This window comes from Coptis chinensis, chromosome 7, assembly GCF_015680905.1.
Source record: "Coptis chinensis isolate HL-2020 chromosome 7, ASM1568090v1, whole genome shotgun sequence".
Lineage (NCBI taxonomy): Eukaryota > Viridiplantae > Streptophyta > Magnoliopsida > Ranunculales > Ranunculaceae > Coptis > Coptis chinensis.
The window spans coordinates 73608124-73628235 of NC_141462.1; the positions used below are offsets into that span (position 1 = coordinate 73608124).

General features: G+C 36.9%; 2 protein-coding genes and 3 long non-coding RNA genes across 16 annotated transcripts; 3 read left to right on the forward strand and 2 right to left on the reverse strand.

Annotated features, from left to right (window-relative positions):
• Positions 1 to 2235: 2235 nt before the first annotated feature.
• On the forward strand, positions 2236 to 4651 carry LOC147488787 (uncharacterized). The gene is made up of 10 exons (XM_086574487.1): positions 2236 to 2411; positions 2511 to 2514; positions 2640 to 2725; positions 2810 to 2876; positions 2970 to 2988; positions 3119 to 3298; positions 3386 to 3422; positions 3596 to 3662; positions 4169 to 4251; positions 4597 to 4651. Exons 1-10 carry the CDS (start codon positions 2236 to 2238, stop codon positions 4649 to 4651), a joined length of 774 nt encoding a protein of 257 aa, XP_086430613.1.
• A 2838-nt stretch (positions 4652 to 7489) lies between these two features.
• Positions 7490 to 8499, reverse strand: LOC147488788 (uncharacterized). 2 transcript variants are annotated; one of them, XR_015200696.1, is made up of 3 exons: positions 8364 to 8499; positions 8188 to 8283; positions 7490 to 8096 (listed from the first exon to the last, which is right to left on the reverse strand). It is a non-coding gene; the product is annotated as an uncharacterized LOC147488788 (long non-coding RNA). The 2 variants fall into 2 exon arrangements; XR_015200695.1 differs by having other exon boundaries at positions 7490 to 8283.
• LOC147488789 (uncharacterized) lies at positions 8328 to 10424 on the forward strand. Its single transcript, XR_015200697.1, has 2 exons — positions 8328 to 8466; positions 9952 to 10424. It is a non-coding gene; the product is annotated as an uncharacterized LOC147488789 (long non-coding RNA).
• Positions 10425 to 11785: 1361 nt separating this feature from the next.
• LOC147488790 (basic helix-loop-helix (bHLH) DNA-binding superfamily protein) lies at positions 11786 to 17796 on the forward strand. Of its 11 annotated transcripts, none has more exons than XM_086569757.1 (9): positions 11793 to 13438; positions 14006 to 14116; positions 14236 to 14297; positions 14480 to 14580; positions 14685 to 14764; positions 15554 to 15604; positions 16340 to 16526; positions 16601 to 16713; positions 17308 to 17796. In XM_086569757.1, exons 2-7 carry the CDS (start codon positions 14057 to 14059, stop codon positions 16406 to 16408), a joined length of 423 nt encoding a protein of 140 aa, XP_086425883.1. In that variant the 5' UTR covers positions 11793 to 13438; positions 14006 to 14056; the 3' UTR covers positions 16409 to 16526; positions 16601 to 16713; positions 17308 to 17796. The 11 variants fall into 11 exon arrangements, with proteins under 11 accessions (XP_086425880.1, XP_086425881.1, XP_086425882.1 ...); XM_086569761.1 differs by having other exon boundaries at positions 14063 to 14156; positions 16601 to 17171; XM_086569759.1 differs by having other exon boundaries at positions 14063 to 14156.
• On the reverse strand, positions 16965 to 19105 carry LOC147488791 (uncharacterized). The gene is made up of 2 exons (XR_015200698.1): positions 19027 to 19105; positions 16965 to 17823 (listed from the first exon to the last, which is right to left on the reverse strand). It is a non-coding gene; the product is annotated as an uncharacterized LOC147488791 (long non-coding RNA).
• Positions 19106 to 20112: the final 1007 nt, after the last annotated feature.

The following is a 20112-nucleotide window of genomic DNA, read 5'->3' on the forward strand; positions in this document are numbered from 1 at the left end:
CCCCTTGAAATGCGATCCCAGTAACTGTCGTAGTCACCATTCAAATCTAAATAGAGTGAAGCTTGTGGCCACAAGTCTTCATTATTTTGAAGAAAGAACCTCCACTGGCTAGCTCTTCCCAATGGGCACCTATCGCCCAGGTACCACATGATGATACCTCCAAACTCAAAGGCTATTCGGCGCATTGTAAGATCATATGAATGACGTACACGGCGAATCGCCTCACGCAGCCAAGCATCATCCATAGTATCTCCAACCTCATCATCAACATTTAATTGCATATATCTTGTAGTATACCATGGTGTCTGTACCAATGACCGGCCTATAATATCCGGATCAAGACCTTATTCGGGTGGGCCTAACTAATGTGCTGGACTTTAATCAAAGGGTTTGGATCAACATTAAAGCTCAATTTTCTGCAATCACACGTAAAATAACTAAATAAAAAATATATTGATATCACTTTCCATTGGCCACTTCTAAAATTCATATAAAACATGCGAATATATAATTGGACTCGTGAAATTGAGCACTTCACAACGAAATAATAAAAATGCATGATTTTACTTGAAAACGGGGAATTATGCATAAAAGAGTATTTATAAGGCCTCGAATCAATATATAAAAATAGGCATATTTGGGCACTTATCAGTGTCCACTATATCGCCAATGCCGACCTAGTCTCAAGTTAGTTACGGTCTAAGTGAATGTTGTGGCATCCTTGACCAGATCGACGATCTTTAAAGTCATTCATCCATGCTCTAATCCATGCATGGGACAATATCACGGTCCATGTTCGTTCTCAGAAGATGAGCCATGGTAGGTATGTACTCATGCCACCAATACTATAATAAAAACAAATATCAAAATCAAACTTGTAATCTAATATAAAATTATAATACTAAAAATTTAAAACTTACTTGTAAAATAGGGGTGAGGCCACCACATTGACCATTCGCAACATTACTATTAACTCGGCACGCTTGATCTAACACGTAAATCAAAGCTCCAAACATAACACCACCCCAATCATAATGATGAATGTATTCTAACTAATCCAAACACTCTATCCAACCTAATCTCAGTGAACTATCACTCGTGGGGAAGAAACACTGCGTGATTAAATAAAAATAGAATGCTCACAAGTATCTCTCTCGATGTGTACCCATCGGGCACCAACATTCGTTACTCTCTTTAGTCTTCTCCATGAACTCATTCACAAAAAAAGAAGGTTTGATACCCCCTTTAGACCAATGTTTCGGCCTTATATTGGGCCAACAGATCTCTGCGTAATCAAAAGTCGAGTACCAGCCTTCTCCAAACGTGACTGCTTTTCCTTTTCCTACGCTCATTCCCATGAACATAGTAACATCCATTGGAGTGATGCCTATCACGCTTTGCAGAAAGTGGAAAGTGTGAGTTGCGTCCCACCACCGCTTGCTCAAAGCATATACCAACCCACAGCCGGCGGACCAAATGGAGATTGTAAAATTTCATTCAGTATGCCTTAGCTTCAAAACAATTTCTTTTGACACCCATTATTTTCCACCAATTGTTCACGGATGCCCAATAACACTGCAATTTCATCTGATCTCCCCCGCCGCCTAAACATTTGTTCAAAATAGTTCATTAAAATAAAAGAAAATACAAATTAGTATGTTAAAAAAAATCAAATTTAACGATAAAATGTTTACCATCACTACCAGAAAAAGGAGTTTACCCGACAGACGCCATAAAGAATACCCAACGGATTCCGTCTATAGGAAGTTCCTAACACATTTTGTCCGTCAGGTATAATCTGACCATCTGTCAGGTAATCTCGCTGGGTAGCCGACGGTTCTACGAGAGTTGTTAACCGTAGGCATCTCTCTTCCAAATACCAAGCAGCAAACTAATTTCACTTCCCACCTATTATTTTTGGAAAAATAAGAAAAAAACAAAAAAAAAAACCCTAAAGCTAACTGTTAGTCCTGTCTCAGCCACTTGCTGCCCGCTTCACTCCCTCACAAATCTCAAATATCAAATATCAAATCTCAAATCTCAAATCTCTTACACAGTCACGCTCAATTAGTTCTCTCCTCTTTTCCAACGCTCAACCTTCTTCCCTCAGCACTACTACGACCATCTCCAAACCTCGTCTTAATTCCCACGAAAACGTCATCCATCTCACAACTATCTCTAACCGTCAAAAACTCCAACAGATCCAACAACTTGAAATCCAAAGCCTCAACCATCATGGCCGCTGTATCTATTATTGAGAAAGCGAAACCAGATATCCAGATCTTTGATAACGAAGATGCTCTCTCGATTTCTCTAGCCAAATACACTGCTGATTTGTCGAAAAGCTTCGTGAAAGAGAGGGGTGCTTTAACTGTCGTTGTATCCGGCAGTTCTCTCATCATATCTCTCAGGTCAGTCTTGTTCATTCATATTTCTCTGTTAATTGTAAAGTTATCGATTTGTTAATACTAACTTTTTTTTTAATTGTTTATTATAATTTGGAATCTCAGGAATGTGTGTGTGTGTTTGTCTCCTTTGTATTTTGTCTGACTAGAAATCTTAATATTCGAGATGATTGGAGTACGTTTGAAAGAGCCTTAAGATTTTTCACATGTTGTCTTACGGTTCTGAATGTATAGAGAAAAGATAAAACAGCTGGAGAAAGGAGGATTGCTATCTGTATTTTTTATGATGTTGCGGAGCAATGGCGAGAATCAGCTATTAAGTAAGCAGTGTTTGAAACTACATTTGTTTAGTGTGAGGTTTTGTGTATGTTTTTCATGCGTGTATTCTCTAACTTGGTTGACAGATACTATGACACTTATCTTCCTTTTCTGTTGAAAGCTTGCAATGATGAGAACTCATATGTTAGACAGGTTTGCTCTTCATTCAAGCTTTGTCCTTTCCATTTCCACGAGATTTGTGTCAATAGTTCTCAAAAATGTTATTGAATTGCATTTTACTTTCAGGCTATTGTTTATGAGATCGGTGTATGTGCATAATTTGGTGGATATCCTTTTAGGCCTCTTGTTGGAGGTTGGGTGCATATTTTTATGTTAATTCATTGAATTGTTCACTATACTCGGTATCAAAAACTGAACCTATTTGTTCTTTACAGAGGCTCTTTCCAGACTAAATGTTGTTATAGGGCATCCTAATGCAATGCATTCCGATAATGTAATGGCATATGATAATGTTGTTTCAGACTTGGGAAGATATGTCAGTTTCATCGTGAGAGTATTGATGCTGCCTAGGCAAATTTTCGGCTTCCATTACATGTTTTTTCAGAGCAAGTCTGGTCTTTGTCATATCTCATCTCTCCTCTTTACGCTAGGGTATAGTACATGAACCGTAATGAATCGTTACTCTCTTATGTTCTTGGCAGGTTGTTCCTGCGTGGTTAAGTTGCTTGCCAATAAAAGGTGATTTAATCGAAGCAAAACTTGTGCATGACTAGCTATGTTCAATGGTTGAAAGGTAAGGCAGAGTCACGATGTCCTAACTATCCTTGTTATACATTGTGTCATGGTTCATTTTGCTCTTGATTCTTTTTGAGCGTGTTCAATTCAATTGCATATTTGGCGTTTATCTACAGGTCAGATGCGGTTCTTTTAGGCCCTAATAATCAATATCTTCCTAAAATCGTTGTCGTCTTTGCTGAGGTAATACTTATCTCATTTTTTTTTAACTTCCACTATTTCATTTTCTTTTTAGTTATTTTGATTAAAAAAGTTTCAGAATTCTATATTGATCTCATTGTTTTGAAAAAAGTCCAATTATCATCTCTGGGTACTTAAATGGCTATTAGCTAAAGTTTTGGTGAACCTCTAAGTAGTTATAGAGCACTCTTAGTCTCTTAATTACAAGTTTCTGAACCATCAAATGTTTGTTTTATACCATTTTCATATTCTGCGGTTATTCCTTTTTCTACATAAATGTGTACAGTGAAAACTCTGTTCATAGGAATGACATGGGTCCCTTAATTTCTACATAAATATGGTATGGAATGCTTATATAATTACCGTATTGAGTTTGTACTAGGGAAACATCTGTAACAAGGGAGTATATTAGTCTTGTTCTTGTGACATGTTTACTATTGTCTAGTGATATCAAAATAATTGTTCTAGCTCTTACACTAACTCTAGTGGATCTTTGTTGTCATGCACAGGTTGGTTATGACTGGAGCAAGGGTGCAGAAAATCATAATCCATTAGCAACAAAGAATTATATTTACCTCTCTACTTACCACAGGTAACAACATTTACGTTGTTAACTTGAATATAAGTTTATTTATTGTACCATATTATTTTTGTGCCCAACGTTCTTAGGTTCTGGTTAGACTAGAAAACTATATTAGATTTGAATTGGATAGGTGCTAAAAATAAGAATTGGCATGTTCATGCTCAGAGTACCTGGGATCCTTTTGAGACTAAGATTACAGAAGTCTAATAAAAATGTTTGAGCTATCCACGACTATGATTAGTGGTAGTTTACGTCTTTTCCTTAATGATCTTTTATCATGTGGGGTTCAAGTGATTGAATGTAATTTTAATCTAAGTACATAATTTCCCTCTGACATTTTTTTTTGGTTGGTAGGAAAGTGAAGTCAAAGGGAAACCGCATCTTGGATCGAAACAATGGTAGAAAGTGAAAATGTACTTGGTTTTTGTCAGGGTTTGCCCTGGGAAGTTAGAAAGTGTTAGAAGACACCATTTTGTTTTCTATAAAGAGCTTGACATCCTTGTAGACTTGGGCATTACAGAAGTATGGAGAGACGGTGTTATAATTTTATCGAATCATTGGTGTTACACGTCCTTTCCACTTGTGCTAGATACTAAGTATAGCTCTTTTGTAATAATTATGATGTTGGCTTGAAAAAGAATGTGATGTTGGGATCTTTTATTAAAATCCCAATATATTTTTTAAAAAAAAAAGAATTAATTTCCGACGGACATAAACTGTCGTAGGTATACCCGACGGTCTTTAACCCCAGTAATACTCGACGGTCATTAACAGTAGCCATATCCGACGGTCTTTGGCAGTAGTAATATCCGACGGTTAGTGTCTGCAGCAATACCCGACGGTCTATGACAGCTGCAATGTCTGTCGGTATAGATACCATATGCCGACGGCCTATTTTGACTGTTTTTTACTATCGGAAGCCTATGCCGACCGAGCATTTTCCAACAGTCGTGCGACAATTTTTGTCTGTCGGGTAATACCTTTTGCGACAGTTATTGTCTGTCGGATAAAGTCGTTCTTCTTGTAGTGCATATTTACACTCGCACGATGAGAGATATGAGTTTCCGGGTTTCTAGCCAATGTACAATGTGTTAGTGGATCGACTGGTTTCAAAAATGAAATTACTGGAGGGTTTTGCAAACTATACTCTTCATTTTCATCTCCTTCGACGTTTAGCGCTGAAGTCGACTCTTGTGTCAATCTACTAACTAATTTTCGACCGAAAAATCGTTTACCATTGTTACTCATTTTGAATGACACCTGCAATTCAGGCATTTATCAAACACATTACCAACAACTATCCAAAACTCCAACACAATTAATCCAACAACCATCCAACATTCACTTAACATTCACAACACTTCAAACACATTTCAACGTCAACATCACTACTTCAATCTAACAATTCCAACATTTATAATCAATCAAACAAACTAATCAATTCCACGACAAAACAAACTAATCAAACAATCAAAATAACTCAAAATCAATCAAATAAAATAACTATTTCTAAAATCGAACTTCAATAGATAAATAGATAGGGAAATTTACTAGTATGGTGCACCAAAGCGGTGTTTGGTTTTTGAATTTTCAGATGCCAAATTTGGCTGGGCCTGCTAAAAGGCCTGTGTGGCACCTTTTAACAACCCATTATAGTACCCCTCCATTGGACTTGCTCTTATAAGTAAATTATGACTTTGGGATATTTGTTGATCTATCGATGGTATTTACAGTAGATTTGAAGAGGATATCGGTACCCAAATCATTTTGTAATTCCTCCATAGATATTGTGATATATCATGATATTTTGGGCTTACTAGTCTACCGTCGCCGAATTAGCTGAGTTGAAAAGTTTGAATACCTCGTGTCCACATTAGTAGAAAGTCTAGAGTGATTAGGAACTAGTGATTATTATTAGTTTATAAAATTTTCTTCACGTGCTTCAATTATGACATTTTCATGGAAAAAAAAATAAATAAAAAAATCATGAGATAGCCATGCCATTGAGTAGGGATGTAAATATTATTCATGGGGACGGACTGGTTCCATAGAGACCTGACCCTAATGAGGCCAGTATGGGGAATCTCTGACTCCTTCCAAGCGGATATGGGGCGGGTACGGGGATTGGAGTCCCCTACCCGACCCCGCCCTAATAAACTATGTATTGTATATAATTTAATTACATATATAATTTATATTATGTATATTTATCAAAATATTGCAAAATTATAAATTAAACTCAATATCTCATTCTTAAAATCATAACCAATTTTCCACTAGGCTAATGCAAAATCTACGAAAAGTCTTTAATATAAAAAAGAAAAATAGTTTAGTTAGGTTATTATAAGTATAAATTTTGTTTGGTTAAGTTGGTTAATTGGGGCTGGGGCAGGTATAGGGAATCTCGGATTACCTCTCGAGTGGGGATGAGGCGGGTATGAAGAGTGAAATTGAAATCGGGGATGACAAACCTGCCCCTGACCCGTCCCATTTACATCCCTACCATTGAGTGGTGTAACGACATATCTTTGCAAAGTTTTACTAGTATTTAGTAAGTTACCAATGCATTCAACTTCTACCGTTGTACACTTCCTACACTCAAAAGTTGCCACGAGAGATGTGATGTGAGAGTAATACAGATCGGGACTGTAGATGAAGCATGAAACATGTGAATTCGTAGAATGCTCTAGCATATAAGTTTCAAAGTGGATGTAAGATTGACTTCGATATATATACACAAGAGTCATTTTCATCCGAATTTTTTAAGTTTGACATTGAAAATTTCCAGAAGGGTAAGTGACGTAACTAAAAAATGAGGTCGTCATGATTCGTCCATCCAAAATACTGAAAATACTTTTAGGGTTAATTTGACATATCACCCCTAAACTAACGTCTCCCGTCAGTTAACTAGTTTTTACTGACTAAAATACCCCTGCTTGCATTTGAGAAGTTTGCCAACGTGGATTAGTTGTCCACGTTAATCATTTAACCAGCACCATTGATCTAACCAACGGATGTGATGATTTAACCTCTATAGAGTTTTAGAGGGTGGTATCTCAAATAGTTTTACACATTACATGGGGCATTCTAACATAAAAATAGTTTTACATATGTAGTATGATTTGTGTGTAACATATGAATGCAAATATACCATGGAATGCAGTATGGTCCTCTTTATGAATGCAAAAATGACCTGTAAAAATACATGAAGTATAAGACAGATATGACCCTGCCCAATTCAGTAAAATAACAATAAAACTAACATTCAGTATTTCTAAAGTGCATCTTGTCCAATAAAACATCAAGCAAGACAGACATGACCCTGTCCAAAATTCAAAAAGGCAAAACAATATTTAAACCTACTCCAAATAACAAGGGTACCCAAAAAGTCTGACAAAAATAGTCATAAACACAACCACAAATATAAGTGTTCACAACCTTAAGCCATCCCTGCCCATAGGTATTGGTGCTTGGAATTGGCTTCTTGGTCCTACATCTGGTGCACTTTGTCCTGCGGCAGGTCCACTTTGTCCTCCACTTGCTAGTGATGGTCCCCTAATGCTTTGTCCTATTCCATTTCCTCCACTTGCTTGTGATGGTCCAGTAATGCCTTGTCCTCTTCCTCTACCCCTTGCTTGTCTCTATATCAATTCCATCCCTTTGAGTAATCTGAGCAGCACTAGGTCCTTTGCATGTGGCTTTGTTGTGACCTTCACACTTACATTTGTTACATTTCATCTTTCTCTTCTGCCTAGGGTTTTTTGGTAGCCTTTCTTCCTCTACATCTCTTTTTCTATTTTTCTTTGGTCTTCCAGTGGTCTTTTCAATGGTGGAGGAGGACAAACATGTGGAGGCTATGAATAGGCATAGTTATTAGGCCCTAGTTATTACAAACTCTTATTACAAGCATATATAGTTATCAGAAGCATAAAATTATTCACTTACTTCTGCCCAATCATCTGAGTTTGGAATAGGCCTCACACCTTCAATTCTTCATATGTCCTTCTGTATGCCGCCACAGTTAGGTAATCACTACACATCCTGCATCACTATCATTGTGAGACCAAAAGAAAAATTGAAAAAGAAATGGATTGAAAGCATTGAAAACAACATTAACTTGCCTTGCTAGATTCAGCCTTCTTAATGATATGATGCACACTGCGTAGATACATGGCCTTGGTAGACCAGTATGTTGTCACTTCTTGCACTCACATGTGTGTTCAGGTATGTTCACAGTCCACCTTTGCCCTTCTCTGCCTGTGACAATCCATTCATAATCATTAGAAGAAGTCCAGTTGTAGTCTGTCACACCTTTCTTCATAGTCTCATAAATCTTCCTGACCCTAGGCACCACATCGATCATTTCCATCGATCTAGTGAATTTGCAATCAATTTTCTCTTTCTCATCAAAGTCATAAGTAACAATGATAGTTTTTCAACAAATGTACATACAAGCTTATCTCTTAGATTCAGAATCCAAGCATTAAAGCTTTCAGAAAAATTGTTAGTTATATGCTCACAAGTAGTGTGAGGTTGAAAATATGACCTGCAAAATGACTCCAGACCTTGACCAGCTAGCCAATCATGAGCTTCTTTGTTGGAAGATCTCAACTGATCCAACTAATATTGATAACCCCTAGTCTTATAAGCCCTTGCAGCTGCCCAACACATGTTTTCAAGGTGTTTTCCACCTTTGAACTTGTTCTTGAAGTTTTTGTATAAGTGTCTGAAGCAGAACATATGGTTTGAGTGTGGACCCTTCTGCTGATCAGACATAAAAGTAAGTCTTCTCTCATGCTCCTCCAAGTAAGGTTGCATTTGAGTTAAGAAAGCAAACCATATATGTTGTGGCACTCTCCCCCCTGCATAAATACACTGCCACTAGAAACAAACCATTATTGTCATCAAGTGCAGTAATACTCAAACACACACCACCATACTTTCCTTTTAAAAAACATCCATCAAGACCAAGTACATGCCTACAACCCTTAGCAAAGCCATTTATGCTTCCCCTAAAAGCAATGCACATCCCATTGAAACAAGCATCATCAACATCAACTGAACAAGTAACCTAACTTCCAGGATTTTACCCAACACAGCTAAGCAACAAGCATGACCAAGCAAATATGAATTTTTATAGTTTCCATTTACTTTCTCAAGTATCTTGTGTCTAGCATGCCACCCAACAAAGTAAGTTATTCTCACACCATAGTCATACCACACTTTATTAATTATATCCCTAGCTTTGTAATATAAGTGGTGCAATTTAACTTCATGTTCATATGCATCTGCAATGAAGTTAGAATTGCACAAATAGTTGTACCATTCTTCACTACCTTCACAACTTTCAACATGGTATAAATTCATATCTTTCAGCTCACAAGTGTAGCCATCGCCTACATTATCATATGGCACCTTAACATAGAAGTACCACTGGAAATCTAAACCCAGGCACTTTCCTCTGACTTTATTCCCATCATTCTTTATCAGTAGATACTCAAACCCAGTCAAAATTGCATACTTCCTGAAGTAGTTCCTACACTCTTGGATTGTTGGCCACTCCATGCCATCCACTGGTTCTTCAACTGTCTTGTTTGGCACAAAATCCACTAGCACTTCCTCATTTGCATACAAATAATGTGTGTTACCTTCAAATTCTTCATTATACTTAACAAACAGACAACTCATTGCTTTTATTATCAATTTCAGGTTACAGGCTATTTTGGACTCAGAATCTTAATACGTGCATTTAAACACCAAAAGAAGCTCTATTGCCGCCACTTAAGAAGATTCCAATTCATGCTGAAAAGTAAAAGTCAATGGCCAATGGTCAAGGACCCAAACCCAAAAGTCGAAACATTATGTCCTTGGCTCAAAAAGACGGAAGATGATGTCCTTATCTCAAAATGCGCCTTAACTTGCTCTTATGTGCCCTAGCTTGGTAAAAAAGAAAAGCATAAAGAAGAAAAACATAAAGCAAAAAGTGAGCTTGTGAGGTGTCATGAATCTATAGGGAATTGAAGGGGCAAATGTGTCAAATGTAAAAGGCACCATATATAAGCCAAAGAAATGTAGAGAGATAGTTATCCATGCATTTAGGGTCCAAACCACTTGCTTTGTAGGAGTACAGTAAAGTAAATTTTCATTTAAGTCATTTTAATTTCAAGTCTTTTTATTTACTTTATTGCAATTTCCATTTTCATGTCTTAAAGCTTCAACTTTTAATCAAGTTCTTACTTTCAATCAATCTATCTCAAGTTTTTACAACCTTGTTTTCAAGTTGATTGAATCAATCATCAAGTTCTAAATCATCTTGTTTTATTGCATTCAAATCAACCCCAAGCCAGTTATGTCCATTTGACAAGTTCAAATGGAAGTAACTTGGTGATTTAAGTTTACATTACCAAATCAATCTCCTTTCATTCCATGTTTTGATCTAAACAAATAAAAAAGCAAGTTTTAATCCCTCTACTAAACAAACAAGAGTTTTACATTAAGAAAGCATTTGGAATAACCATAAGAGAGTAGGAGAAGAGAGTTAGAAGTGAAGTTTTTATCCATCAAAACCATTCACCTTATCATAGATTCAAGATGAACAACAACCCCAATCACCACATATACTCACAAAACTTCAATTACCTTCACATACTACTTCAAACACTTCACCATCCCTAATTGAAAATCTTTTAGGAGGCTCAACAACAAATTCCACAAATAAATTCAAAAGCCCAGTATCATCAACATCAGAATTCTTCACAAACATCATACAGTCATTGCCATTCTTTATACTTAGTCTATCCCTATTTAAGCAATATATTGGGTCACCACCAATCTCAAGTTCATAACCAAATGGGTTAGGGACAAGCGTAAGTATCAATGCATTCAATCGAACCAAGCACAATTTTTTTGTATCAACATTAAAAATGCAATAATCAGATCCATTAATATAATCTTTAGCAGACCAGTAGTCACCATGGTCAATGAATTTTCCCCCATGGTGCACTCTCATTTGTATCTTGGGCAATGGAGTTTCACTGAAAGGAGACAAATTATATTTAGATCAGCATATAGCATATGATACTAGAGTTTCACACACATGAGGTATTATACATATAAAGAAAGAGAATGGTCATACATAAAGTAACAACGTATGCTAACAGACATAGCAAAAAATAAGAATTATGAATGTGAACAGTTTGAACCCAAACAGTAACATTGTGAAAAGTCTAAATTCTAACTTACACGAAGCAAAGCACAACAAAAAATTACAAAAAACGCATGCCCTCATTTTTGTATAATAAACGCCTCAAACGAAAAATGTCATAATTTTATCAAAATGAAAATGAGATAGAGATGAACTTACTCTTAGGCAATGAAGTTTGTAGTGGAGGAGTTGTTGATCTTCGGATTTGGGTGGGTGCTTCAAAATGACAATTAAAATTTGTATCCCCCTGACCATTCACACGTGGACGATGGAGATTGGCTGATTAGGTCGGCAAACTTGCAGGGGGTATTTTAGTGAGTAAAAAAGAAGCTAGGAAGTTCGGGGGTGAGAAACATAAATCTAAGAAGATAAGGCCTAAAAAGAAATAGTAAGTTTACTGGTGACAAACATAGATAATAATAAACCCTAGATCTGCTTACCAGTTAGCACTAGCACTAGCACGAACCAAGCCTCAAAGTAAAATATGGGAGATGCTTATTGGGGCAGTGAAGAAGACAAGGCCGTAGCCGAATCTGTTTTGGGCTCTCAAGCACTTGAATTCTTGATCTCATCTGCCTCTAGTGGCGGTGCTTCCAAAGAGTCCGTGGCGGTCTCGCCGGCTGTGCAGCAAGAGCTAGCTCGACTCGTCGACGCCTTGGATTGGACCTATGCTATTCTATGGCAAGTTTCTAGGTCCAAATCTGGCGAGCTCAACTTGGTTTGGGGGCAAGGTCACTGCAAAACCCAAGGAGAAGAGGCTCCCTCTCACAACAACAACAAGAGGGTTCTTCAGCAGCTCCATGGACTCTTTGGAGGAGCTACTCCCCCGAGGTTCGACTCTGTTTCTGATGTACAAATCTTCTATTTAACTTCGGTGTATTACTCATTTCCTTTTGATGATGCTCCATCTGGCCCTGCTTGGTCTTTTGCTTCCAATAGACCCATTTGGGCATCAGACCAGAAGAATTGCTTAGATCACTATTCTTCTAGATCTTTTTTAGCTAGATCAGCTGGTTTCAAGACCCTAGTTTGTGTTCCTATACAGTCTGGCGTGGTTGAGCTAGGATCTCTCAAACAGTGCCCTGAAGATCACAATGTTTTGCAAATGATCCAAAATGTATTTTCTGGCTCACGTTCAACTACTAGCCTAGTGCCTAAGATTTTTGGGCATGACCTTAGCCTTGGTAATGCAAAACCTAGGTCTCTCACTATGAATTTCTCTCCAAAGGTGGAGGAAGATGTGGATTTTTCATCTGCTTCATATACGAATCAAGCTTCAATTTCTGGACATAGTAATGGCTTGGCGGATCAAGAGTATGGAACGTATCCTAATGAGTGTCCAATAGAAGAGAACAATGAAGAGAAATTTTTTCTTCAGAGGAACCATAATTTACCTGGGGGTTTGAATCCCCAAGTTAAGATTTTGAGTTCAGATCAGTCATTAAAGGATGAGTCTAGTAGGCCTGATGAGCGGAAACCTAGAAAGAGAGGTAGAAAACCTGCTAATGGGAGGGAAGAGCCACTGAACCATGTAGAAGCTGAGCGGCAGAGGCGTGAGAAACTTAACCAGCGATTCTATGCCTTGAGAGCGGTTGTCCCAAACATCTCTAAGATGGACAAAGCGTCATTACTTGGAGATGCTATTACTTATATCACCGATCTGCAGATGAAGATTAGAGTTTTGGAAACTGAAAAGGAGATGACAAGAAACAATAATCAAAAGCAACCACTTGTCCCAGATATTGATGTTCAGACAAGGCAAGAAGACACTGTTGTTCGGGTTAGCTGCCCATTGGATGCTCACCCAGTTTCTAGAGTCATAAGGGCATTTCAGGAGACACAAGTTACTGTCCACGAATCCGAAGTTTCTACCACAGATAATGATTCGGTTCTTCACACATTCTCAATCCGGACTCAAGGTGGAGCAAGTGAGCATTTGAAGGAGAGACTGATCGCTGCCCTGTCAAGATGACCTGATGTGACATTGTACTTGTAAGATGAATCCCAACCAGTTTCTTTGTCTTTGTAAGCTATATTTAAGCTAAAATGTTGTATCCTTGAATAGATCTGACTGTTCCATTCCACAAGGAAAAGATTTTGTTGTATCATACCTTATCACTAAGTTTATGTGCATCTTTTTGTGTATTATCATTGTTTTTGTCATAATGCGTACCGTAAAATATTAAGAATAGTAAGATACTTTAATTTCTTTTGACATTTATAAATAATCATATAACACAACTAAGAGTCTAAGATAGGTAGGCAAGATACATATAAGAGAATTAAAATAGCACAAGTTTTTCATTGCATTTTCCTTAGCAAACTCAATAAGTGCCAAAGAGTAAAACAAATATGAGGTAAGAAAGATACCTTTACATATGTGTAGCTTTCATTTCTTTACCCTAATTAGTACCAGCGGATGTCAAAGAATTAAGCACAAGTAATGAATGATAGTTTGGTATTACTGGGACCCCTTGATTCTTAGAGGGATTGTTCATTTCTATTTAATTCTTGAGCTATATTGTGGTGGTCAGTCTCACATTTGAAATCACCGCACAGGCTAAAGAGGATCTCTCGTGTTAATTTTGCCATAACCTAGCAGATCTTGCTATGCAGCCATGCAGGTGCACAGTCTCTTATTCTCTTTGCTTACAGGAAGGACATGATATGGTATGCTTTCCTAATGAGAAATAGGCTTATGTGCAAAAAGGTTATTGCACCTTACTTTGCTAATTACATTGAGTTTTTTGCAAGGACGAAAACAATCATTTTGTTTGTTCATGTTGCAGGTACTCTCGGTGGCTGTGTATAACCACTTCAAGAGGATATATCATGGCTCTTTGCACAAAGGGTTAGACTTATGATTCATTTCATGCTTGATTCAATTTTTATGTCATTGCTTGTACAACCAATACTAAATTTTCTTTAGGCATTTGCATGTAGTAGCGTGTATTGTTTTTTGTTGCTGTTATTACTTAGTAATTGATTGTGGTTCCTGTTTCATAGATTTAAAATGGTTCATTTAAATTCTAGGGGTGCAGCGGAATCAGAGAATGTGGTTGTTCAAATTGACGAGAATGATTTGGTTGAGCTAGAAAAAAGCAATGTACTGCAAATGGGTCCAACTGGCTCAGGTAATAACTATACCTTTATGACAAGCAAAGTAGTAAAATGTTTCCTTGCATCATGAACAAGACTCTGATGATCGATAATTTCTTTCAATTGCCTGTGATAACAGGGAAGACGTTACTTGCAAAAACCCTAGCTCGTTTTGTTAATGTTCCCTTTGTTATTGCAGATGCGACCACATTAGCGCAGGCAAGTTTGTTACTCTGTATAATTGAATATTTTGAAAATCGACTACATTTACTTCTAATTCTAACTCTTGTTACAAATAGTATAACTTCCTAACCAAAGATATCAAATATGCTTTTCGTGTCAAGCTAAATCCATCCCCCTTTTGAAGATTTTAACCTATATGGTTGCTTGTTAACTTCTTAACACTATCGATAGTAAAAGAACTTCTAAAAAATGTCGTGGAGAAGTAGTGTGCTCTTATCTTTGTTTTAAATAAAGCTTTCCTCATAATTAGTACACTATGTGGGTACTTTGATAGTAAATGAACATCTAAATGACCTCGTGGAGAAGTAGAGTGCTCTTATTTCTGTCTTAAATAAAGATTTCCTCACAATTAGTACACTATGTGGGTATTTCTGAAAGCAAACCCCTAGAGAAACATAATGCAAATTCTTTGTGAAGCAACTTTAGTATAACATGTTTGCTCAAATACATGGATTGTGGAGGACCGCGGCCAAATGGAAACTAGACACACTTAAATGAAGATATATTTGTTGCAGGGATACCACACTCTTCTATCAGGAATTAACGTGTGACTAACTTTATTGTGTCCTACCAAGGTGTTACTGTCTGGAAAAATAAGTGCATCATTCGGTTCTTGTAGGTAGCAGCATTTTAAGTTCTTGTGTTTGTTTATTTTATCGCTGTGCACTTATTTTTTTTAATAATCAGAACAAAAGTAATATGAATGTCCTTGTGAAATTTGAGCTGCTGTATTGATAAAAAACTAAATAATACTGCTTTGTACAGGCTGGTTATGTTGGAGAGGACGTGGAATCTATATTGTACAAGCTACTTGCGGTATGCTTTGTGATTTTATTTGAACATGCTATTGTTGATGTAATTTAAGTTAGTTTTGTTTATTTATTTATTTGAATAGTTAGAACTTTATTTCCCCAATTCCCATAAATTTCTTCATATACGAAAACCTGCTTGAGAGGCCATTCGATATTTTTGTTTTTCTTTGGTCAAAGCAAATGGAGTTATTGAGACCCTACAGGATGGATTAAACAGAAAAAAAATGCAGACTTACATAAGACATGACTTAATGATCATGATTGTGCGAGTAAAGAAGCAATAAAAGTAATAGTGCCACCTAACAAGCAACAATTGTAGCTAGACTCTTTGCTTCCCCAAAGAGATGTCTAATGAATAAAGCTAACACGGGATTCTAAAAGCCAGCGGCTTTCTTGTGAAAAAGATTCACTTCAAAACTCAAGCTGCTAGAAAAGAATCTACTGCTACCAGAACTGTTGGAACCGCTAATGAATCCAAAGGAGAGAGCTTCAGTTATATCCTGTGTTTAGAAATTGATAGACTTAAATTCTTATTAATCTCCACTGATCCATGTTTAATCCTAATTAGACCACAAAAGCCAAAAATTGTTTACGGTTGATGATTTTACCAGATCCTTATAAAACCTCATCAAGAATGTTTCCATTTGCTTTTATATATATCTGTATAAATTATTATAGAATGTACATAATTTATTAAGATTACCAATGCCTATTGCAATTGGTTTAATTCATGTTTTAGATTGGAGAACAAGTTGTCAAGACCTTCAAAGTTTTTGATTCATATGAGGCGCTCACCCAAAATGTGTAGCACCCATTATCATTTCCGGGCAAGTTTACGATGATCAGCCAGCACCAGTCAGCTGCAAGAAAATAACTCGAGGCTTGTAAACTTCAGCCTGACAGCCCCTTGATCAATCTCTGTGTGGGTATGAGGCTTGTTAATCACTTCCCTTTTTCTTCACTCTGGACTGTGGATATAATTCTTCTATTTTCTTCGCAGGAACTGCTTTGATCAACTTAGCACTGGGATTTAGACTTCAGAATAAACATCAATGTCTTGCTCAAGTATTTGCATTCCTCCACAATAACTTGCGTTTAAGTGATAACAGTCAGGTTCGCTTTTCGTCTAACTCTTTATAGTTTAAGTGATAACTTGCGTTTTTTGCATTGTGAGCCTCTTTTACTTGCCATCTTTTGAAGATTATAATATATTTAACACTATCTCTTATGATGGAGACCGAATTGCCCATATGGCTGAATTTAGAGGCCATAATGGTTGGTTTATGTTGGGAACCACTTTACTTTAAGAGCTCTCGCTGATGTGAAGTGGTAAAAAGTAATGATGCTGTAGAACCCCGGTCTAACTTATGGTCTAGGGGTGCACACACACACGACAGACAGATGGATGGATGTACCAGAACATCTTTGGAACTACCACTTTGATATAATGTTGAGAACTACTTCACTCTATAAGCCCGAGGTGAGGAGAGGCACAACAAATCAACAATATATGAAAGGAACTGCTTACTAGCTGGGGGCAAACACACAATATCATATTTTGTATTTTTCAGGTGAATACCTGGACCAGTTTTAATAAAAATCCACTCTTCTTCATTATTTCCAATAACTATGAGGAGAGAAGCATTCATGAATATAGACGAAAAAGAAATGGCTTTTGCTAATTTCATGTGAAATTCGTATTTACAGTAGAAACTTTTGCTGGAAGCCTTGTATAACATTGCCCGAGCATATCAGCATGTTGGCCTTGTGACCTTGGCCGCTTCATATTATGAAAAGGTGATTGCAACTCAGGTAAAGGGTTACCCTATTCCTAAAATGCCTATAGAGGATTCAAGTCTTCCACAAAGTCATAGTCAGGGATATTGCAACCTTCGTAGGGAGGCAGTATACAATTTGCATCTGATATACAGGAAAAGCGGTGCTTTAGATCTTGCTAGACAGGTCCTTAGAAATCATTGCTCACCATGACGTACTTTGGTTTCCGGAGGAGCTGCATCCTACAAATGTTTTCACATAATTATATAATTTTGTATTATGTATTTGTTCTCTATTTATCAATCTTTTAGGGTAGTTAAGCTGTTAAGGGAATGCAAATGTTGGCTTCTACGCTCATGCAAATGTTGTATCCATTGCAATTCAAGTTTCTTAAAGAAGTATTCCCATGTGTTTGGCTCCTTTATTTTGGCTGAATCTTCAGAGTACCTGTAGAAGAAATATAAAGTAGAAACTCATAACTTCGCTGCTTTAATTTCTTTCTAGATTAGAAGATGGGTTAACGATTATTACCCCCCACTAGATGAGCCAATTAGGATTTCCCCCTCACTAGATCACCAGATGGGGAAATTAGGGTCTCCTGAAGTATACACAAAAAATAAAATCAAGTTGGGGGGAGACTATGTTTTTTTTATGTGTATTTGGGAGAGATCTTAATTTCCCATCTAGGGGGAATCTTAATTGGCTCATCTAGTTGGCCAAGGATACTCAAATAAAAGAAGACTACAAAGAGAAACAAGATTGATCGGTGACTATTGTGATCATTGTTCTACAAAATTTGAAAATCTGTTTGATTATGCTCCAATATCTTTTCCTCTACCCACAAACAAGCTAGAACTAGTTTTGTAGTTAGCATCTTTTAGTTTATGCCCAGTAGCGATACACGGAACCGTAGTGCCAAGCACTAATTTCTAATGTCCAACAAATGCAAAACTGAGGTACCTCTTTTTCATTGCTGGAGGTGCAAGAGGAGTAAAGATAATCCATCATCAATCCAGTCTTAATATATGCAGAACGTTATAAAAGGAAAACTGGAGACTTTACTTTCAGAATATATGGCGAATAGCTACATATTGTATACTAGACTAGACTTGACCTTAACCACCTTTTCTCTCTTAGTGTGAGGAATCAACTGCGTTTAACTCTAATGACAACAATTAAAGCTATGAGGAATGTGTCCTTATAAGAAAATGAAAAATGTCAATATCATAACATACTGTGTACTGGGCAACTGCAGCTAGATGCTAAAATGGTAACAAATATACACTTATAGTACAAAATACCCCGATATATCGCAATATTTGGAATTTCTATTTAGATTTCAAAAAATATATATATAAATATCACGATATGTTTAGAGATATATACAACTATAAATATCGGTGATATTTTAACAATATTTGAAAATATTTTGCAACATTTAAAGATATTTAGTAATATTTTGTATATATAAATAATATATTATAATATCAAAAATATTTATAATATTTGTCGATATTTTAATATCCCAAAAAAAAGATATATCCACGATATATATCTAGAAATTAAATATCGATAAATACTCATATTTTGTACTACGTATACAGGGTTGAGTTTCTTATAAATAATTGTTGAAACTCGTAGTCTCTTCACCTTCTCCACTTTTCAACCTCTCTCGAAGTTGCTCTGATTAGTATTTACAACCAGGTAATCAATCAGAACGCCAAGCTCATCCCTGAAATTGATAAGAGCATTTGCAATGCGGTGATAGTTTCCCCCCCCCCTATCACCGCCACCTCATCACTTTTCACCCCCCTTTCACCAACCCGTGAAAAACAAGGTGAAGTTGTTGCAATGCAGAGGTGATAAAAATATTTCGGACGGGATGTTGGATTCCGTCCCGGAGGTTTTGATACGAGACGAAATGTAACATCCCGTTATTTTATAACGAGGCGGGATGTAACATCCCGGCCCGATAGCTCAATATCAACAGACGCTTCAGGGCTCCATTTTCACTTCATTTCCAGCCAAAATTCGATTTTGTAGCCTCCATTAACAACCTTTTAACACAAATTTCCATTCATAATGACTTCTCCACCCCCAACCCATCCCCACCAACCTCACCACATGAAGAAAGCATTCCCGATGGTTTGGAAATGTTAAAATTTTCAAAAAAAGGGGCAAAAAGGATCGTCGAGAACGCTGTAATGTGGGCGAGGAGGACGAAATTGAACTTGGGTTTAATTTTCCACCGCTAGAAATCGAGGAACACCCACCATTAAGCGTCAACATCGGTCCGACCGTTTAAATCGAGTGGCGGAGTCTCAAATAAGTTTTGATTTTTTTTTTTTTATGTTAATTATTATTATTTATGTTAGTTTATATCAAGTTTGTTGTTGTGTAATTAGTTTGAATTTGTCGCATTATTTTAAAAAAAAAAATAGTTGTAATTATATCGTATTATGCGGTTTGTTGAATGTAGGAAGTACACTTATGGAAAGTCGTTGTGCACTTTCAAATGTTGTGTCGTGGTGGCGTTGTATGAAATAAAAACGGATCCTAATTTTGTCACGGTTACCGATATTATATCCGCCACACCATTTGGGGAGTTTTTGAATTCTAATTTGGGACAAAATGATCAGCGTTGTTGTTTTTGGGATAGTTGAGCGGTGGTGGCAAACTACCCACACATTCCATTTCCCATGGGGTGAGCTTGGGATTACCCTCTTGATTTCACAA